The 21,403-nt window shown below is 41.0% G+C and overlaps 1 protein-coding gene across 2 annotated transcripts in view; it reads left to right on the top strand.

Moving 5' to 3' along the window:
- Nucleotides 1-21,403, top strand: part of GRIN3A (glutamate ionotropic receptor NMDA type subunit 3A) — an 847,513-nt gene that overhangs the window by 303,782 nt on the left and 522,328 nt on the right. For both annotated transcript variants that reach the window (XM_073664672.1, XM_073664682.1), the window contains exon 4: nucleotides 19,826-20,873. In XM_073664672.1, coding sequence (XP_073520773.1) covers nucleotides 19,826-20,873 — 1,048 coding nt within the window. The remainder of the gene's footprint in view (nucleotides 1-19,825; nucleotides 20,874-21,403) is intronic.

Below are 21,403 nucleotides of genomic sequence, written 5' to 3'. Positions count from 1 at the left end.
GAGAGGGGGGTGGGGATAGTACAGTTAGATCGCTAGAGAAGAATAGGATGCTAAATAACCCCAACGTTTTATCTTGCATGCTGACCAACGCAAGAAGCCTGTCCAATAAGGCGGAGGAGCTGCGGGCGCTTATATCGGAGGAGCGGTATGACATCGTATGTATAACAGAGACTTGGTTAGACGATAGCTACGACTGGGCGGTAAATTTATTCGATTATAGTTTATTTAGAAGGGACCGGAAACAGGGGAAAGGCTGAGGAGTCTGCTTATATGTAAAATCATGTCTAAAGCCCAGACTAAGGGAAGATATAGGAGAGGGAGAAGAGGGGGTCGAGTCCATGTGGGTAGAGATAGAGGGGGCAAAAAATAATAATAAAATATTGCTGGGGGTCTGCTATAAGCCACCAAATATAACAGAGGAGAATGAGAATCTGCTTTTAGGACAAATAGACAAAGTAGCAAAACATAATGAAGTGATTGTAATGGGGGACTTCAACTACCCGGATATTGACTGGGAAACAGAAACCTGTTGATCTCAGAAAGGAAAATGGTTCTTGACAAATATTAAGGATAATTATCTCTCCCAACTAGTGCAGGAACCAACGAGAGGGAAGGCCGTGTTGTACTTAATATTGACTAATAGGCCTCATAGTATAACTGAGGTACAGATAGGGGGGCACCTAGGTAATAGCGATCATAATATTATCGATTTCAAAATGCCCTTCAGTAGGGTTATCAATAAGGGAACAACAAAAACATTAAACTTTAGGAGGGCGAAGTTTGATCAGCTGATAGAAAACCACCAACTTATTGACTGGGACAAAGTTCTTAATCAAAGGAATACGAATAGTAAATGGGAAACCTTCAAAAGAATTCTGAATACTCAGTGCGAGAGATATATACCATATGGGAATAAAAGGGCCAGAAATAAGAGGAAACCAATATGGTTGAACAAGAACGTAAAAGGGGCGTAAAATAGCAAAAAAGAGGCATTCAAGAGGTTAAAACAGGAAAACAGTAAGGAAGCACTAAAGTGTTACAAGGAAAAAATGAGAACCTGCAAAAAACAAATAAAAATAGCGAAGGAGGAAACAGAGAGACGTATTGCTAGGGAAAGTAGATCGAATCCCAAACTGTTCTTTACGTATATAAATAGTAAAAGGATTAAATCGGATAATATTGGACCGATAAAAAGTGATGAAGGCAAAATCATAGAGAAAGATGAGGATAAAGCTAATCTATTAAATAATTTTTTTTCGACAACTTTCACAAAGGAAATAGAACTAACAGGTGAAATGAGAAGTGACAAGCTTAATCCTCCACTAAGTATGACAAATCTAACCCAAGTTGGGGTACAGAAACGCCTCAGTAACATTAAAATAAACAAATCACCAGGACCTGATGGCATACACCCACGGGTACTAAGGGAACTAAGTAATGTGATAGACAGACCATTATATCTTATATTTAAGGACTCTGTTGAGACTGGGTCTGTTCCACTTGATTGGCGACAGGCGAATGTAGTGCCAATATTCAAAAAGGGAGCAAAAAGTGACGCCGAAAACTATCGGCCGGTGAGTCTGACGTCTGTTGTGGGCAAAATTTTTGAAAGCTTCATTAAAGAGGCGATTACGCGGCATCTTGATGCTAATAATCTTTTAACCCCGAATCAACAAGGATTCATAAGGAATCGCTCCTGCCAAACAAACCTGATTGACTTCTACGAGGAGGTTAGCTCTCGAGTAGATCAGGGGGAACCAGTGGATGTCGTGTATCTCGACTTCTCAAAAGCGTTCGATAGCGTGCCACATAATAGGTTGGTATACAAAATGAGAATGATGGGGCTGGGGGGAAATGTTTGCAAGTGGGTAGGTAACTGGCTAAGGGATAGAAGGCAGAGGGTGGTTATAAATGGAATATACTCAGATTGGGTAAGCATCACTAGTTAGGTACCACAGGGGTCTGTACTAGGCCCAATGTTATTTAATATCTTTATTAGCGACATAGTCAACTGGATAAATAGTAAAATATCAATATTTGCAGATGACACAAAGTTATGTAAAACAATTAATACAAAAGAGGACAGTGCAGACCTACAGAGGGATTTGGATAAGCTGGGTAGGTGTAGCATTAAATGGCAAATGAGGTTTAATGAGGAGAAATGTAAGGTCATACATATGTGAAGGAAAAATGGAAGTCACCAGTACTCACTGAATGGGAAATCATTGGGGAATTCAGAGATGGAGAAGGACTTGGGCATCTTGATTGATAGCAAACTAAATTGGAGTGCCCAAAGTCAGGCCGCTGCTATAAGGACAAACAGGGTAATGGGATGTATCAGAAGAGGTATAGCTGCCCATAATCAATTGATCCCCCTAGTCCATATTTAATAGATTCCACCTGTCCACTTTTACTGATCCCCCAGTCCCTATTTATTTGCCTTATCCCCATCCATATTTAATTAACCCCCTGTCCCCCTGTCCATAATTAATTGATTGATTCCCCAGTCCACAATTAATTATTTCCCCAGTCCATATTTATTGATCCCCAGTCCATAGTTAATTGACACACCGTCCATACTTAATTAATCCACCTGACCTACTCAGCTGATTTCCACGTCCATACTTAATTGATACTTAATTGATCCCCCGTCCATACTTAACTGATCCCCGCCGATATCTTATTGATACACTTGCACATCCCTAATTGATCCCCGTCCATACACCTATATATAAATAATTGTGTTTTGTACTTGTATATATATATACTGACTGTATCCCCATATTTAGAATGACGTCCATGTTGGCCGGAGCCGTGCAGTGTACATCTTGCGCAATGTATGCATTCCGTGAGCTACTGCTCGAGGTTCCGTACTGCTGCGAGAGATGTGAGCATATCATTCACTTGGAAGCCCAAATTCTGGATCTAAGTGCTCAGATAGCGATACTGAGGAGCATCGACAACATGGAACGGAGTTTGCTGCTCACCGAGCAGACACTCAATGGGTCAATACTGGGGGTGGAGCATAGAGGGGAAGTGCAGGCTGAACAGGCAGGGAGCTGGATAACAGTTAGGAGGGATAGAGGGAAGAAGTATAGGAAGGCTGGTTCAGAACCGGCATTATTGGAGCACGACAGATCCTCTGACCGCCGGGGGAGTGTATGCTCAAGTAATGAGGGGGAGGGGGGAAGTGTAGGGCAGGCAAGACAGGTCCTGGTAGTGGGTGACTCTATTATTAGGGGGACAGACAGTCAATCTGTCACAAAGACCGGGATCGCCGAACGGTGTGCTACCTCCCTGGCGCTCAAGTCCGGCACATCGCGGATCGGGTTGACAGGTTACTGGGTGGGGCTGGCGAAGACCCAGCGGTCATGGTCCACATCGGCACCAATGACAAAGTGAGTGGTAGATGGAGGGTCCTTAAACATGATTTCAGGGACCTAGGTAGGAAGCTTAGGGCACGGACCTCCAAGGTAGTTTTCTCAGAAATACTACTAATCCCGCGAGCCACACAGGAGCGCCAACGGGAAGTTAGGGAGGTGAATAAGTGGCTAAAGAGTTGGTGCAAGGCAGAAGGGTTTGGGCTCATGGAGAATTGGGCCGACTTCGCAGTCGGCTACAGGCTCTACCGTAGGGGCGGGCTGCACCTCAATGGGGAGGGTGCAGCGGTGCTGGGGAAGAAGATGGCTAATAGGTTGGAGGAGTATTTAAACTAGAGATGGGGGGGAAACCAAGGAAATAGGTGGGATGTGAGGCAAGCAAGGGGGAAGGGGAGAAGTGAATATAATGAGGGTGGAGAGGGGGGTGGGGATAGTACAGTTAGATCGCTAGAGAAGAATAGGATGCTAAATAACCCCAACGTTTTATCTTGCATGCTGACCAACGCAAGAAGCCTGTCCAATAAGGCGGAGGAGCTGCGGGCGCTTATATCGGAGGAGAGGTATGACATCGTATGTATAACAGAGACTTGGTTAGACGATAGCTACGACTGGGCGGTAAATTTATTTGATTATAGTTTATTTAGAAGGGACCGGAAACAGGGGAAAGGCTGAGGAGTCTGCTTATATGTAAAATCATGTCTAAAGCCCAGACTAAGGGAAGATATAGGAGAGGGAGAAGAGGGGGTCGAGTCCATGTGGGTAGAGATAGAGGGGGCAAAAAATAATAATAAAATATTGCTGGGGGTCTGCTATAAGCCACCAAATATAACAGAGGAGAATGAGAATCTGCTTTTAGGACAAATAGACAAAGTAGCAAAACATAATGAAGTGATTGTAATGGGGGACTTCAACTACCCGGATATTGACTGGGAAACAGAAACCTGTTGATCTCAGAAAGGAAAATGGTTCTTGACAAATATTAAGGATAATTATCTCTCCCAACTAGTGCAGGAACCAACGAGAGGGAAGGCCGTGTTGTACTTAATATTGACTAATAGGCCTCATAGTATAACTGAGGTACAGATAGGGGGGCACCTAGGTAATAGCGATCATAATATTATCGATTTCAAAATGCCCTTCAGTAGGGTTATCAATAAGGGAACAACAAAAACATTAAACTTTAGGAGGGCGAAGTTTGATCAGCTGATAGAAAACCACCAACTTATTGACTGGGACAAAGTTCTTAATCAAAGGAATACGAATAGTAAATGGGAAGCCTTCAAAAGAATTCTGAATACTCAGTGCGAGAGATATATACCATATGGGAATAAAAGGGCCAGAAATAAGAGGAAACCAATATGGTTGAACAAGAACGTAAAAGGGGCGTAAAATAGCAAAAAAGAGGCATTCAAGAGGTTAAAACAGGAAAACAGTAAGGAAGCACTAAAGTGTTACAAGGAAAAAATGAGAACCTGCAAAAAACAAATAAAAATAGCGAAGGAGGAAACAGAGAGACGTATTGCTAGGGAAAGTAGATCGAATCCCAAACTGTTCTTTACGTATATAAATAGTAAAAGGATTAAATCGGATAATATTGGACCGATAAAAAGTGATGAAGGCAAAATCATAGAGAAAGATGAGGATAAAGCTAATCTATTAAATAATTTTTTTTCGACAACTTTCACAAAGGAAATAGAACTAACAGGTGAAATGAGAAGTGACAAGCTTAATCCTCCACTAAGTATGACAAATCTAACCCAAGTTGGGGTACAGAAACGCCTCAGTAACATTAAAATAAACAAATCACCAGGACCTGATGGCATACACCCACGGGTACTAAGGGAACTAAGTAATGTGATAGACAGACCATTATATCTTATATTTAAGGACTCTGTTGAGACTGGGTCTGTTCCACTTGATTGGCGACAGGCGAATGTAGTGCCAATATTCAAAAAGGGAGCAAAAAGTGACGCCGGAAACTATCGGCCGGTGAGTCTGACGTCTGTTGTGGGCAAAATTTTTGAAAGCTTCATTAAAGAGGCGATTACGCGGCATCTTGATGCTAATAATCTTTTAACCCCGAATCAACAAGGATTCATAAGGAATCGCTCCTGCCAAACAAACCTGATTGACTTCTACGAGGAGGTTAGCTCTCGAGTAGATCAGGGGGAACCAGTGGATGTCGTGTATCTCGACTTCTCAAAAGCGTTCGATAGCGTGCCACATAATAGGTTGGTATACAAAATGAGAATGATGGGGCTGGGGGGAAATGTTTGCAAGTGGGTAGGTAACTGGCTAAGGGATAGAAGGCAGAGGGTGGTTATAAATGGAATATACTCAGATTGGGTAAGCATCACTAGTTAGGTACCACAGGGGTCTGTACTAGGCCCAATGTTATTTAATATCTTTATTAGCGACATAGTCAACTGGATAAATAGTAAAATATCAATATTTGCAGATGACACAAAGTTATGTAAAACAATTAATACAAAAGAGGACAGTGCAGACCTACAGAGGGATTTGGATAAGCTGGGTAGGTGTAGCATTAAATGGCAAATGAGGTTTAATGAGGAGAAATGTAAGGTCATACATATGTGAAGGAAAAATGGAAGTCACCAGTACTCACTGAATGGGAAATCATTGGGGAATTCAGAGATGGAGAAGGACTTGGGCATCTTGATTGATAGCAAACTAAATTGGAGTGCCCAAAGTCAGGCCGCTGCTATAAGGACAAACAGGGTAATGGGATGTATCAGAAGAGGTATAGCTGCAAAGGATGAGAACATTGTTCTTCCACTGTACAAAGCACTGGTCAGACCACACTTGGAATACTGTGCTCAGTTATGGTCCCCAATATATAGAAAGGATATAAATGAGCTTGAAAAGGTACAAATTAGGGCAACAAAATTAATAAAGGGAATGGAGGGACTGCAATACCCAGAGAGGTTGCTAAAACTAGGACTATTCAGCCTGGAAAAGAGAAGGTTGAGGGGGGACATAATAAATGTGTACAAATATGTTAGGGGACAGTATAGAGATCTTGCCCGGGATTTGTTCAAAAGGAGGGATATTACGGTAACAAGAGGGCATTCACTAAGACTGGAAGAGAAAAGGTTTCAGCACCAGCATAGGAAGGGGTTCTTTACGGTAAGAGCAGTGAGAATATGGAATTTACTGAGTGAGGAGACGGTAATGTAGGATTCACTACACCAGTTCTAGCGGGGACTGGATGCTTTTCTAGATACCAGGCAGATTTCTGCATATACTTAAAAATAGAATAAAATAGTAGGTTGATACAGGGATTTATTCTGACTGCTGGTTTCAGAGTCGGGAGGGAATTTTTCCTCAGGTGAAGATTGGCTAAATCATTTGAGGTTTTTGCCCTCTTCTGGATCAACTTTAGCAATTACAGAACTAGTAGGTCGAACTTGATGGACGCAAGTCTTTATTCGGCTTTAAAGACTATGTTACTATGTTACTATGTTACAGCATGTGACTTAAATATGAGTGTCTGAGCAAAGGGTCTGAATACTTATGACCATGTGATATTTCAGTTTTTCTTTTTTAATAAATTGGCAAAAATTCCTACCATTCTGGTTTTTTTTCAGTCAAGATGGGGTGCAGAGTGTACTTTAATGAGAAAAAAAAAGAACTTTTTAGAATTTACCAAATGGCTGCAATGAAACAAAGAATGAAAAATTTAAAGGGGTCTGAATACTTTCCGTACCCACTGTAGCTGAAAGAGAGCACTCCCATCAAAGTTTTTATCCTCCCAATATGCAGTATTGCAATGATAATATTAATTAGCACATACAATTGCTCATTTTGCCTTTCTACCAAGTTAATTCTTCTCTTTTCTCTGCACTTTTCCCTGCTTGAGTCATCCCCCTCTTCAACTTCTGACCCAGCTGCTCCACTCCTCCCCTTTGCAGTGATGTTGAAATATACTTCTAACGATGACTCATACATGGAAAAGAGACTTCATGTTTCTTCATAGAGATTAGAAGGATTCAGCTAGTCAGTTTTTATTCACATGATGTCAAAAGAGAAGAATTAATTGGGTAGAAGGGCAAAATGATCAATTGTAAGTACACAGTGCTATACAATATGATGAGTAAAATATATTAAGAGGATAAACATTTTGATGGGGGGAATGCGTCTTTAAAAAGCATATTACTTTACTGCAATAGAAAAAAAATGAAAAAAGGAGGAGGGGCACCACAAAAAAATACATTATTTGAAGCCTGTGCATTAGAAATGGCAAAAAAATATTGAAATATATAGCTATACAAATACATTAAAAGCATTTTTTAAAAATACACTCCAGAAACAAGTCACAATAATATAATGCTGTTTTTTTATGTTTTTAATGTTGTTGCATCGCTATATATCTCAATACCTTTATTTTTGTCATTTCAAATACTTTAGGTGTGCACAGCCTTCAATTAATGTGGTTCTTTTTCTACTTTATTACTATCCTGCATTTATTGTTAACATTTAGAGCTCGTGCAGACAGACGTATTTTCTGTCCGAGTGCGATCCAACAAAACATTGAATTGTATTCAGACTAATGTTATTCTATGGGACCGTGCACATGTCCGATTTCTTCCTCAGAAACATAAATCGGGTTGCACTTGGCCATGCAAGTCAAGGGGTCCATCAAAAAATTGGACCCTACTCAAATTACATCAAAGTGTGATTAGCATAATAAGACCGATTTTCTTGGATGAGAGAAAATACGGTTGTGTGACCCTAGCCTTAGTATTTTCAAAATTTGAACATTATTCGATTTGCAAGGCTTGGCCGAAAAAATGCCTCTTGCCATTTCACACACCATTGAAGAATCAGAGAGGGGGCTAATGGTGTCAGGTGCACACGGATTTGCTCATATTGCCCTCCAGCTGTAACCTCACACAGTCTGACGCAGCTAATCAGGGGAGCTATCAAAGTCAGTATAAAAGATGAGGGCCAGCCAAGCAGTGCTATTTTAGACTTTTCCAGTGTAGGGATAGGAAGCCAGAGCAAACAGCTTATTTCACCTGGGAATAGAAAAGGCCTAATCTGATTGTGGTGTACTTCTACAGTATTCAAGCACATTGAAAATGGGAGTGCTGGACTCAGTCTGTGAAAAAAAAAAGACAATGATTCAAGTGATATAGGGAAGTCCTGTACCTGTATAGTCACTCAGTATGACTGTGAATTGATTTATCTGTCAGCCTTTTTTGAGTCTTCACACATTGCAACAAGGGCAGTATTAAGCCCTCCATTTTAAATTTGCTACTAAAGTAAAATCCCAAATCCAAGCTTCATAGAAAGTTTGCTTCTTGCACCGTAAGACTGGAAAGCCATATATATATTGTAAGTCAACTGCTTGCTGCATTGACAAAATGTCTGAGTGGGTGTGTTCTGGCTGACCACGCACCTCCCCATGTATGTGTTACATCTCATATAGGTTCACCCCTTCAGGTGACTGATCAGATGACTGTGACATCATCACAGGTCCTGTGCGCACAGAGGAGATATATATCCGGGTGGTTTTGAAACACAGAGAAGCAAGAGACTTGATCTCTGTGCCTGGGACACCATTAGCCCTGGAAGGCACGAGGCCTGGAGACCACGTCTGGTGAGCCTTAAACCACAGCTTTGATGGAACAGAGCTGATAGAAGCAGCTAGTCCTGGCAAAAGAAAAGACGGTACATGATATGGACATTAATGTTGTTACATTGCTGAGTACTGTATCTGAAGCCAAGCAAGCATAGCTGCCACTGAAAGGCTCTAGAATATTATGGGTGTAACATTCCTGCGAGCCACTGAGATGGACTATGCTGTAATCAGTAGAGATGAGCGGTGTTCGACTAGAACTGTTCGCCAAACTCAAATTCGAGCTGTTTTGGGTGGTGTTCGAGTCGTTCGACGAATGCGAACGATTTGCAAAAAATTTGGCTGTTCGATGTTATGTTCGATAACTGTTCGTGCACCAAAAGCGTAACTGGATTTTTTCACATCATGCAGGGATTGTCTGCCACTCACTGTAATGCCACAGTCATGGTGGTTGTGGCATTACAGTGGTTGCCCAAATCAATGGGAACAGTGCTCACAGTGAAACATGAAAAGCCGGCAAATACATCAGCGGCATACACCGGTACCCGACAATTTAGAACAGAAAGAATAGAGCATCAAACATAGATTAGATAGATAGAAACATGTCAGTCACATATATAATAAGTACAGTGACAGTGTGGGTTACTGTACTTGTCATTTAGTGTTAAAGGATTTATTAAAAAAAATAATAGTGTTTTCATGCACCGTCTCTTTAAAAAAGCCGAACGGCAATTCAGCATCTGTACCCAACAATTTAGAACAGAAAAAATAGAGCATGACACATAGATTAGATAGATAGAAACATGCCAGTCACATATATAATAAGTACAGTGATAGTGTTGATTACTGTACTTATCATTTAGTGTTAAAATAAAGGATTTATTAAAAAAAAATTGGCGTGGGGTTCCCCGTAATTTTAGTCTCTAGCGGAGGTTAAGCAGACGGCTGGGGCAGATGTTTGAAGCCTGGGAAGGGGGTAATCCCCACGAAGCTTCCCAGGCTGCTAATATCAGCCCCCAGCAGAATACCTAGCCTTTACTAGCTATTAAAATGGGGGACCCCCCAAAAAAATGACGTGGGGTCCCCCCTATTTTAATAGCTAGCAAATGCTAGGCAGACTGCTGGGGGCTGATATTAATAGCCCAGGAAGGGTGCCATGAATATTGTCCCCCTCCCAGGCTAGAAACACCAGCCGTCAGCTGCCCAAGAAATGGCGCATCCGTAGGATGCGCCAATTCTGGCACTTAGCCTCGCTCTTCCCACTGCCCTGTAGCGTTGGCAGTGGGGTAATAGGGCTGGGGTTGATGTCAGCTTTTAATGCCAGCTGACATCAAGCCCAGGTTAGTAATGGAGAGGCATCTATAAGACACCCCCATTACTAACCCCATAGTCAAAGTTAAAAAAAAACACAAACACCCAGAATAAAGTCCTTTAATTGAAATAAACACACAATTCTTTAATGTTCTAAATTAAACCAAACTTACCATCACGCCTATTCCAGCTGAAGCCAACGATCTCCTGCAATAAAAGTAAAATAATAAACCAACCTCATCCTTACCTTTCCATGGTTCCCAGGACGGCTCCGGCTCTGCTACATTCACATGACAGGCTGGATCGCAGCAGAAAGCTGCCATCCAGCTTGCTATGCCGCAGACACTGAGAAGCGCAGGCATGCTTGCGCTCCTCAGTGTCTCGCTGTGACAGCATCCAGATTAGCCGAGCTCATGTCCAATGAACTCAGCTCACCTGATGCACGTCACTGACAGCGTGTGAAAATTCTCCTGCCCTTGCGGTGAGCGTGAGAGAATTCTCCTGTGCTCACGGCAAACACAGGAGAATTTTCCCACGCTGTCAGTGACGTGCATGAGGTGAGCTCAGTTCATTGGACATGTCCGCTAAACCTGCCTGACAGAAACTAAAGCACACATGGAGCCCAAACGACCAAGCGTCCACACAACAACACCATATCAGCTCAATGATCAGAGCGTGCCGCCATGTTTGTGGGCGGGCTATTTAAAAATTAAGCCCTGCCCACCGTCGCACTATTGGTGATGTCACCCGCGACCAATCAGGCTGTGCGAGGTCACCGGATCAGCTGACTCCCATGTTCTCATTTAAAGATTTTTCTGTATTTTCATGACTATGAAAATTGTACATTCACACTGAAGGCATCAAAACTATGAATTAACACATGTGGAATTATATACTTAACAAAAAAGGGTGAAACAACTAAAAATATGTCTTATATTCTAGGTTCTTCAAAGTAGCCACCTTTTGCTTTGATGACTGCTTTGCACACTCTTGGCATTCTCTTGATGAGCTTCAAGAGGTAGTCACCGGAAATGGTCTCCCAACAATCTTGAAGGAGTTCCCAGAGATGCTTAGCACTTGTTGGCCCTTTTGCCTTCACTCTGCGGTCCAGCTCACTCCAAACCATCTCGATTGGGTTCAGGTCTGGTGACCGTGGAGGCCAGGTCATCTGACGTAGCACCCCATCACTCTCCTTCTTGGTCAAATAGCCCTTACACAGCCTGGAGGTGTGTTTGGGGTCATTGTCCTGTTGAAAAATAAATGATGGTCCAACTAAACGCCAACCGGATGGAATAGCAAGCCTCTGCAAGATGCTGTGGTAACCATGCTGGTTCAGTATGCCTTCTGTTTTGAATAAATCCCCAACAGTGTCACCAGGAAAGTACCCCCACACCATCACACCTCTTCTTCCATGCTTCACGGTGGGAAACAGGCATGTAGAGTCCATCCGTTCACCTTTTCTGCGGCGCACAAAGACACGGTGGTTGGAACCATAGATCTCAAATTTGGACTCATCAGACCAAAGCACAGATTTCCACTGGTCTAATGTCCATTCCTTGTGTTCTTTAGCCCAAACAAGTCTCTTCTGCTTGTTACCTGTCCTTAGCAGTGTTTTCCTAGCAGCTATTTTACCATGAAGGCCTGCTGCACAAAGTCTCCTCTTAACAATTGTTTTCGAGATGGGTCTGCTGCTAGAACTCTGTGTGGCATTGACCTGGTCTCTAATCTGAGCTGCTGTTAACCTGCGATTTCTGAGGCTGGTTACTCGGATAAACTTATCCTCAGAAGCAGAGGTGACTCCTGGTCTTCCTTTCCAGGGGCAGTCCTCATGTGAGCCAGTTTCTTTGTTGCGCTTGATGGTTTTTGCAACTGCACTTGGGGACACTTTCAAAGTTTTCCCAATTTTTCGGACAGACTGACCTTGAATTTCTTAAAGTAATGATGGCCATTCGTTTTTCTTTACTTAGCTGCTTTTTTTCTTGCCATAATACAAATTCTAACAGTCAGTAGGGCTATCAGCTGTGTATCCACCAGACTTCTGCACGACACAACTGATGGTCCCAACCCCAATTATAAGGCATGAAATCCCACTAATTAAACCTGACAGGGCACACCTGTGAAGTGAAAACAATTTCCAGTGACTACCTCTTGAAGCTCATCAAGGATTTTATCAAGGGGTATAGTGAACATTTTGAACCCAGAGGTACGACACAGAATTTGATAACATTAGGTCATCATATTGAATAAGTTGTCATTAGTCTTGAGTTTGCATGGGGTACTCAGGTATGCACCATGTATCATGGTTGCTCAAGTGACATGCTCGAGTCCCCGCCCACATGTTTCACGGTTATTAGACACCCAAAAAGAAGCAATATGCAGAGATCACTCTTGCATGGCAGGAAATCCCCGTGAGGTTTTTTTTTTGGCTGTACAACAGCTGCAAAACATATGGGGAGGAGACTCGAGCATGTCACTCCAGCACCCGCGGTACTCGGTGCATACCCGAGCAACTGATGCAAACTCAAGTAGCGAGCACTTGTGCTCACTATTCGCCATATCGTCGTCATTTTCTTCTTTACTTTTGAAAAATTCCCAATCCTAACCCAAGCACAACCGTAACCATAGCACAACCCTAACCCTAGAGTTTATTTTTTATTCCGTTCCTCATGCGCTATAAGTGATTAGACCACTTTATTCTTCGGGTCAGTGCGATTACAGTGATACCAGATTCATATCAGGTTTTTATGATTGACAGCTGTCACACACTTAAAGAGGCTTTTTTTTTGCATAGACTAGTTTTTGCATCGCCATATTTTGAGAGCTATAATTTTTCCGTATTTCGTCCGACAGAGTCATGTCACGGCTTGTTTTTACGTTTTTATTGGTACCATATTTGGACATGTGACTTTTTTTATCGCTTTCTATTCCGATTTTTGGAAGGGAGAATAAACAATAACCAACAATTCCAGAATTGTTTTTTTTTATACCGTTCCGCATGTGGTAAAATTGATACGGCAGCGTTATTATTCAGAACAGTACATTTACAGTGGTACTACATTTATATATTTTTTTTATGTTTTGGCGCTTTTACACAATAAAAACTATTTTATAGATAAAATATTTTTTGTATCGCTTTATTCTGAGAACTATAACTTTTTTATTTTTCGGCCGATGGAGCTGTAAGGTGGCTTGTTTTTTGGGGGACAAGATGACGTTTTCAGCTGTACCATTTTTATTTGCATTCTTCTTTTTGATCGCGTTTTATTGCATTTTTTTGGGCGGTATGATGATGAAGCATGTTTGTTTGCTTTGTTTATTTATTTATTTTTTTTAGCGTGTTCACTAAAGGGGTTAACTAGTGGGACAGTTTTATAGGAAAGGTCGTTTCGGATGTGGCCATACCATATATGGGTACTTTTATTGTTTGTTTTTTTTCTTTTTTTCCACAATAATATTTATTTATGGGTACAATATATTTTTATTTTTTTGGATTACTTTTTTAATTTTTTTTTTATATGTTTACAATTTTTTTAATTTTTTTTTTCACATTCTGATTCTTTTTTTACTTTTACACCTTGTCCCACCCTGGGACTTTCACATTTTATTTTCAGATCACGTGTATAGCATAGAGAGCAGCAGCAGCTCCCTGTGCTATACAGGCTGTCACTGCTGCAGAGGGAAAAGATACTTTGGTCATGCACTGTGCATAACCAAAGTATCTTTCTGCTATTGTGACTGGGATGTTGTCATGATGACATTGGGTCGTCATTGCAACATCCGGAAGCCGCAGCAGACAGCGGTGGATGCTGGCAGGAGAGGTGAGTATCTGCGATAACCCCCCTAGCCCCTGCAATGCTGCGAATGACTTCAATCTCAGCATTGAGGGGGTTAATGTGCCGGGAGCGGCGCAGGACCGCTCCCTGCACATAGTACCCGGTATCAGCTGTGACAAGTCACCATGACGTACTAATAGGTCACACTTCAGAAAGGGGTTAATACGGCATGCAGCAGGAGTGCAGTTTTGGGGGCTGGGTGTCAAGAGGCACCATAAAGCGGCTCTGTCTTTGCCCCAGGTGACGGAAACTTTACTTTCCATTACAGTGGATACGTAAAGTATTTAGACCCTTTTACATTTTTCACTCTTTGTTTCATTGCAGCCATTTGGTAAATTCTAAAAAGTTAATTTTTTTTCTCATTTAAGTACACTCTGCACCTCATCTTGACTGAAAAAAACAGAAATGTAGAAATTTTTGCAAATTTATTAAAAAAGAAAAACTGAAATATCACATGGTCATAAGTATTCAGACCCTTTGCTCAGACACTCATATTTAAGTCACATGCTGTCCATTTCCTTGTGATCCTCCTTGAGATGGTTCTACTCCTTCATTGGAGTCCAGCTGTGTTTATTTGAACTGATAGGACTTGATTTGGAAAGGCACACACCTGTCTATATAAGACCTCACAGCTCATAGTGCATGTGAGACCAAATGAGAATCATGAGCTCAAAGGAACTGCCCAAGGAGCTCAGAGACAGAATTTTGGCAAGGCACAGATCTGGCCAAAGTTACAAAAGAATTTCTGCATTACTCAAGGTTCCAAAGAGCACAGTGGACTCCATAATCCTTAAATGGAAGAAGTTTGGGACCACCAGAAGTCTTCCTAGACCTGGCCATCGAGCCAAACTCAGCAATCGTGGGAGAAAAGCCTTGGTGAGAGAGGTAAAGAAGAACACTAAGATCACTGTGGCTGAGCTCCAGAGATGCAGTAGGGAGATGGGAGAAAGTTCCACAAAGTCAACTATCACTGCAGTCCTCCATCAGTCGGGCCTTTATGGCATAGTGGCCCGACGGAAGCCTCTCCACAGTGCAAGACATATGAAAGCCCTCATAGAGTTTGCTCAAAAACACATGTAGGACTCCCAGACTATGAGAAATAAGATTCTCTGATGAGACGAAGATAGAACATTTTGATGATAATTCTAAGCGGTATTTGTGGAGAAAACCAGGCACTGTTCATCTCTTGCCCAATACAATCCTAACAGTGAAACATGGTGGTGGCAGCATCATGCTATGGAGGTGTTTTACAGCTGCAGGGACTGGACGACTGGTTGCAATTGAAGGAAACATGAATGCGGCCAAGTACAGAGATATCCTGGATGAAAACAACTTCCAGAGTCCACTGGACCTCAGACTTTCACCTTGTAGGAAGGTTCACCTTCCAACAAGACAATGACCCTAAGCACACAGCTAAATAACAAAGGAGTGGCTTCAGAACAACTCTGTGACCATTCTTGACTGGCCCAGCCAGAGCCCTGACCTAAACCCAATTGATCATCGTTAGAGAGACCTGAAAATGGCTGTTCACCAACGTTCACCATCCAACCTGACGGAACTGGAGAGGATCTGCAAGGAAGAATGGCAGAGGATCCCCAAATCCAGATGTGAAAAACTACTTGTATCATTCCCAAGAAGACTTATGGCTGTACTAGCTCAAAAGGGTGCTTCTACTCAATACTGAGCAAAGGGTCTGAAAACTTATGACTATGTGATACTTCAGTTTTTCTTTTTTAATAAATTTGCAAAAATTTCAACATTTATGTTTTTTTTTCAGTCAAGAAGGGGTGCAGAGTGTAAATTAATGAGAAAAAAATGAACTTTTTAGAATTTACATAATGACTGCAATGAAACAAAGCGTGAAAAATTTAAAAGGGTCTGAATACTTTACGTACCTACTGTATAATAGTGTTAATCAAATTATCCCCATTAATTATGGGTGGGAGCTTCTGGGTGGCCAAGGGAGTGAGTAAATTCTTTCAACAAATTCATTTGAAAAAAGTACAAGTAAAATTGAGAAAGTTAAGGTTTTCATTTCTACCAGAACCTTTCTATATAAATATCATACCCTAACTTTAAAAGTTACATATTCATAGGATGTCTTCAGAAATTTTGAGCTCCTAATCGGCAACATGCATTGTCATTTGATATATGTAAAGTATCTCCTTGCCTATGAATGCACGGATATAAAGGCAGTTATTTGTACCAGACATGACAGGAGCATATGACATTAATATATAGAAAGTGCCTGACAGCTTGATTAATATACAATATTTTACAGTCTATCCTGATTTATGAAATAACTCCCCCTTCACTATGCTGCCTTTAAAATGTTCAACCCCCTTATGGGTTATCGATTTAATACAGATTGTTAACACTTTCTATCAGTATTAGTGTCATAGAGGAAAATTAAGATCCATAAGACATCACCAGGGAAAAGACATGCCCCCCTCACATTGAACATATGAGGAAAAGGGAAAACTACCTATAACTAGAGAAGAACTAACATGCCAACCTTCCTTTTGAAGTGGGATTAATTATAGCCAGGGAGTGAGAAACTAATTAAACCAACCTTTGAAGCAGAGACCTCCTGCCTTGCAGAGGTGATTAAAGCAGAATATCTGCCGGGGTAAAGCAGTAAGTTGTGAGATTTGTTTACACAGGGGAGAAGAAGTGCAGAGGCTGGGTTCAAAGAATAAGCATCCTGGGTTCAAAGAATTAGTCTGAGGTGGTTCCAGACGTTGTGTCTCCATTGTCCAGATATGAATTTTAGGGTTTTGTATCCTATATTTATGGGATATAGATTTTTAGTGAAAGGACGGACGTGACACATTCACTCACATCACTGTTGGGCCACTAGAACCGCTCTAACTTAATAACAGTCCGATAGATGAAGTGAATCAGGCCATGTTTGATCTTTATGTAACGGTAAAATCATGATAAGAAATATGACGTCAATATCTACCTCCTGGAACCTACAGGGGCGAAGATATTCTGTAAGTTGGGGATCTCATAAAATTCTAACAGACCCTTCACATCACACAATACACCTCCACATGAGCTCAGCAACGGGACGTCTGTGGGCTTAACTTTGAGCTAATAAAAAGCAGGATTCTTGTCTCGGCTATTTGTGAGGCCTTGGAAGACATAGTCTATGTAATAACAAAAACACCCATGCATATTCACTCATCAAGAGCCATGACTAATAAGGCTGCAAGTGGGGAAAGTACATCCTTGTAAGTATTCAAAAAAAGGTAAAAGGAAATAAAAATAAATTACCACTGCGCTAACAAAGTAAAAAGTGTACAACCCAAAACACACAGGCGCAATATGTTCAACAATCGCTGCACAGGTGGCCACTGAAGGAACAGGCAACCAAAATGAAAATATAGATAAAAGTGAATGATAGTAAAAATGGTTGCAAGCACACTCCAGTAATGCCACTATGGACAAAATCATTAGCATATATTGTGAACATGTGTTACTAAAACCCAACTGGATTTTAAAAATGATTAACATTAATTGGTAGTATAAATACACATAAGTCCGATGCATGCAGGCATACAGACAGTAAAACCCTCAAAACCAATCAGGTTATTTGGTCAACCAGTATATAAGCGATGAATTTATAAAAAAGATATATAGCCTGTGTGGTGAGCAGATAAACTCATTGGTTATAACCTTCAGGATAAAATGTTAATGTTACCACTGGTGGTGGACACCAATAAATGCCTATAAGACACTGTATACACACATATTAAATTGCTATCCAGCACAATTTTGATGAGAGCAATAAAATTACCAGGTCACTTAAAACTGCTGCCAAAGTAAATATAGTGACAGAATGCATTAAAAGAAGCAAAATGGTCATGGCAGAAACATAATTTTGTCTCTTTACAAGTCACTAGTGGGGCCCACTAGAATATTCACAATACAATTTTGGGCTGTAGTATATAAGAAGAATATAACAGAACGAGTGTGGGTGCAGAGAAGAGCGACCAAGGTTATTAACCAAATGGGTGAACTTCAGCACTAAGACAGTTTGTTAAACGTGGGGTTATATCATTTGGAAAAATGAGGCTTAGTGGCGATCTTATTACAATGAGCAAATATATGGGGGGACAGTACAGAGATCGGTGTAATAATAGTTTTAGACCTAGGCCTACAATGAGGACAAGAAGGCATGCACTACATCTAGAGGAAAGAAGATTTAATCATCCTCTCACAAAGCAATTCTTTACTGTAAGAGCAGTGCAACTATGGTACCCTCTTTCACAACTTGTTGTGTCTGTATCACTATCACTAAACGGGTTAAAAGAGGGCCTAAATGCCTAAATGCCTTTCTTGATAATTATAATATTACAGTATATGGGTAGCATATTCTGCGATGAGATGTTGATCCCGGAAACTAGTCTAATTGAAATATATGGAGTCGTGTAGGCATTTTAAAATAGGGCAATTAGCTTGGTGGCATGATATTTTTGCCTTCCTATCGATCAACATGTTAGATAATAGGTTGAACTTGACGGACTTGTGTCTTCTTTTAACCTTAAGGCTATGTGCCCATGATGCAGATTGCAAGCAGAAATTTCCTGAGTGTTTTTTCCTCTCACTGGCAAAAAAAAAACGCATGCAGATTAACATGCGTTTGTTCTGCCAGGGAGAAGCATTTTTTAAGCGTTTTTTACATGCGTTTATGCATGCGTTTTTTCAAGCGCTTTTCCAATCAATTTTGAGCATCACTTAGGAAAGGGCTTGGCAAGTGGCATGGATTTATATTGTGTGACCAGAGAGTTCTGCTTGCAAATGCTGCATCCATAGTAAAAAAAAAAAAAAAAGTTAAATCTATAAAAAACCTTATGTTCACCTCTCCGGCGGCACCCGGTCTCCTCCCGGTGACGATCCTCTCCTCGGCCGCCCGCAGTGTTCTGACAGGACCTGCGGTGACGTCATTTAATCAGCTGATGGTCACGCGACCATCACCTGACAGCGGTCGCATGACCATCAGCTGACTAAATTACGTCACCGCAGGTCCTGCCAGTACACCACGGGCCGCCTAGGAGAGATGATCGTCGCCGGGAGGAGACCGGGGGCCGCCGGAGAGGTGTGTATGAATATTTTTTTTTATTTTTTACTTTAGATTCTTTTTTAACTTGCAGGTACGATGGTACCTGGGTCTGATGAGAGTCTCCTCTTCTCCAGACCCGGGTACCATCCACACATTGAACAGCATAACATCTGCATGTATACATGCGTAAGTTATGCGATTCAATGCAAGTCAATGGTGGCAATTTCGCCACAAAATCGCACAAGAAATGGTTGTGCTGCGTATTTTTCCACAATGATAATCCGCAGCGGAAATTTCCACAGCATGTGCACTGCACATGCGGATTATCATTGGGAAACATGGCAGACATCTTAACAAGCGTTTTTAATGCGTTTCCGCGGCAGAAATGCCGCTGCGGAAATGCATTACATCTGCATCGTGGGCACATAGCCTAAAACTATGAAACTATAAATTATTTCTCTGGACTATGAGTTAGTTTTGCATAGTAATTGGGAAGATAAAACCAAAGAATTAGCATGAAGTTACTGAAGAACAAATTAATTCTCTATAGTGTATCACACCTGGATTTCTTTATTATAATAAGTTTCAACTTTAACTTGTTATTAATTAATGCTTCATTTCATTTTCACAGGTTTTTGACAAACACATCTTTCAGTGGTGTTAGTGGCCATATCAAAGTTATAGACTCTTCGATTATCAACTCAGAAAATCATTATTTTATCTGGAACTTACAGCATGATCCAGTAGGAAATCCTATGTGGACTCGACTTGGAAGCTGGAAGGATAAAAAAATTATCATGGATTATGGACTGTGGCCAGATCAGGCTCAGAGGCACAAAAATTATTATCAACAGCCGGCAAGACTGCACCTTAGAGTTGTGACTTTGGTCGAACCTCCATTTGTCTTTACAAGAAATGTAGATGGTGATGGCCAATGCCCAGCAGGACAGCTTTGCTTAGATCCCATGACTAATGACTCTGGAGTATTAGACAGTCTTTTTGAAAGTTTGCAAAGTGGCAATGATTCGGTGCCAATTGAGTACAAAAAGTGTTGCTATGGTTATTGCATTGATCTGTTGGAAAAATTGGCAGAAGATTTAAACTTTGACTTTGATTTATATATCGTTGGTGATGGCAAGTATGGGGCATGGAAGAATGGTCATTGGACAGGACTTGTGGGAGATCTTCTCAGTGGCACAGCTCACATGGCTGTGACCTCATTTAGCATTAATACAGCAAGAAGTCAAGTAATTGATTTTACAAGTCCCTTCTTTTCGACAAGTCTAGGTATCTTAGTAAGGACTAAAGATACAGCAGCACCAATTGGAGCTTTTATGTGGCCACTTCATTGGACAATGTGGCTGGGGATTTTTGTATCTCTTCATATCACTGCAGTTTTTCTAACACTGTATGAATGGAAAAGCCCTTTTGGTATGACCCCAAATGGCCGGAACCGTAGCAAAGTTTTTTCCTTCTCATCTGCACTAAATGTGTGTTATGCCATATTATTTGGCAGGACAGCTGCTATCAAAACTCCTAAATGCTGGACTGGAAGATTTCTTATGAATCTGTGGGCTATATTTTGTTTGTTTTGTCTGTCAACATATACTGCTAATTTGGCAGCTGTCATGGTGGGGGAAAAAATTTATGAGGAGCTTTCTGGAATACACGACCCTAAGGTAGGTCAAACTTAATATAGGTTCATTATTTATAGTTTTGCGTAATGCTATGTAGGCTTTATAGGATTTTTGTGTAATTAAATGCTGAAGATCACACTGTAGTGGAAGAGTTGTCAGTTAGTATGATCTATCATTGAAAAAGTAGGGAGGTAATACATTTTTAATAAGTGCTCCACTGCTTAACATTCTTATATGCAAATATCAAATGTTGTCACTGGCAGTTGCATGGAAAGACATATGCATTTTTGATAGCCAGTTCTTCAGTAACTGTGATTGAATTTTCCTCTTTCTCATGAAAAATGCAATTTCTACTTTTATCTTGTCATGTCTTGATTACTGTAACCTTTTCAGAATTGCCAGTTCTCTGAAAGTGAAAGAAATAAGTATATGAAAGCAAGGGGAAAGTATAGAAAATAGACATATTGTGGGGCATTTACGTTGATCTTCATTTAATACATTGATCAAAGTCCAGAGTACTCTGGAGTAAAGTGCTGCAAATGTATTAAGAGGCAAAGACATCTAAATAAATT

The sequence above is a fragment of the Phyllobates terribilis genome, unplaced genomic scaffold, assembly GCF_046119375.1.
Source record: "Phyllobates terribilis strain yellow unplaced genomic scaffold, ASM4611937v1 Scaffold_1__5_contigs__length_1240528914, whole genome shotgun sequence".
Lineage (NCBI taxonomy): Eukaryota > Metazoa > Chordata > Amphibia > Anura > Dendrobatidae > Phyllobates > Phyllobates terribilis.
The sequence above is the reverse complement of the archived record's forward strand: the minus strand, read 5'-3'. Positions and strand labels throughout refer to the sequence as shown.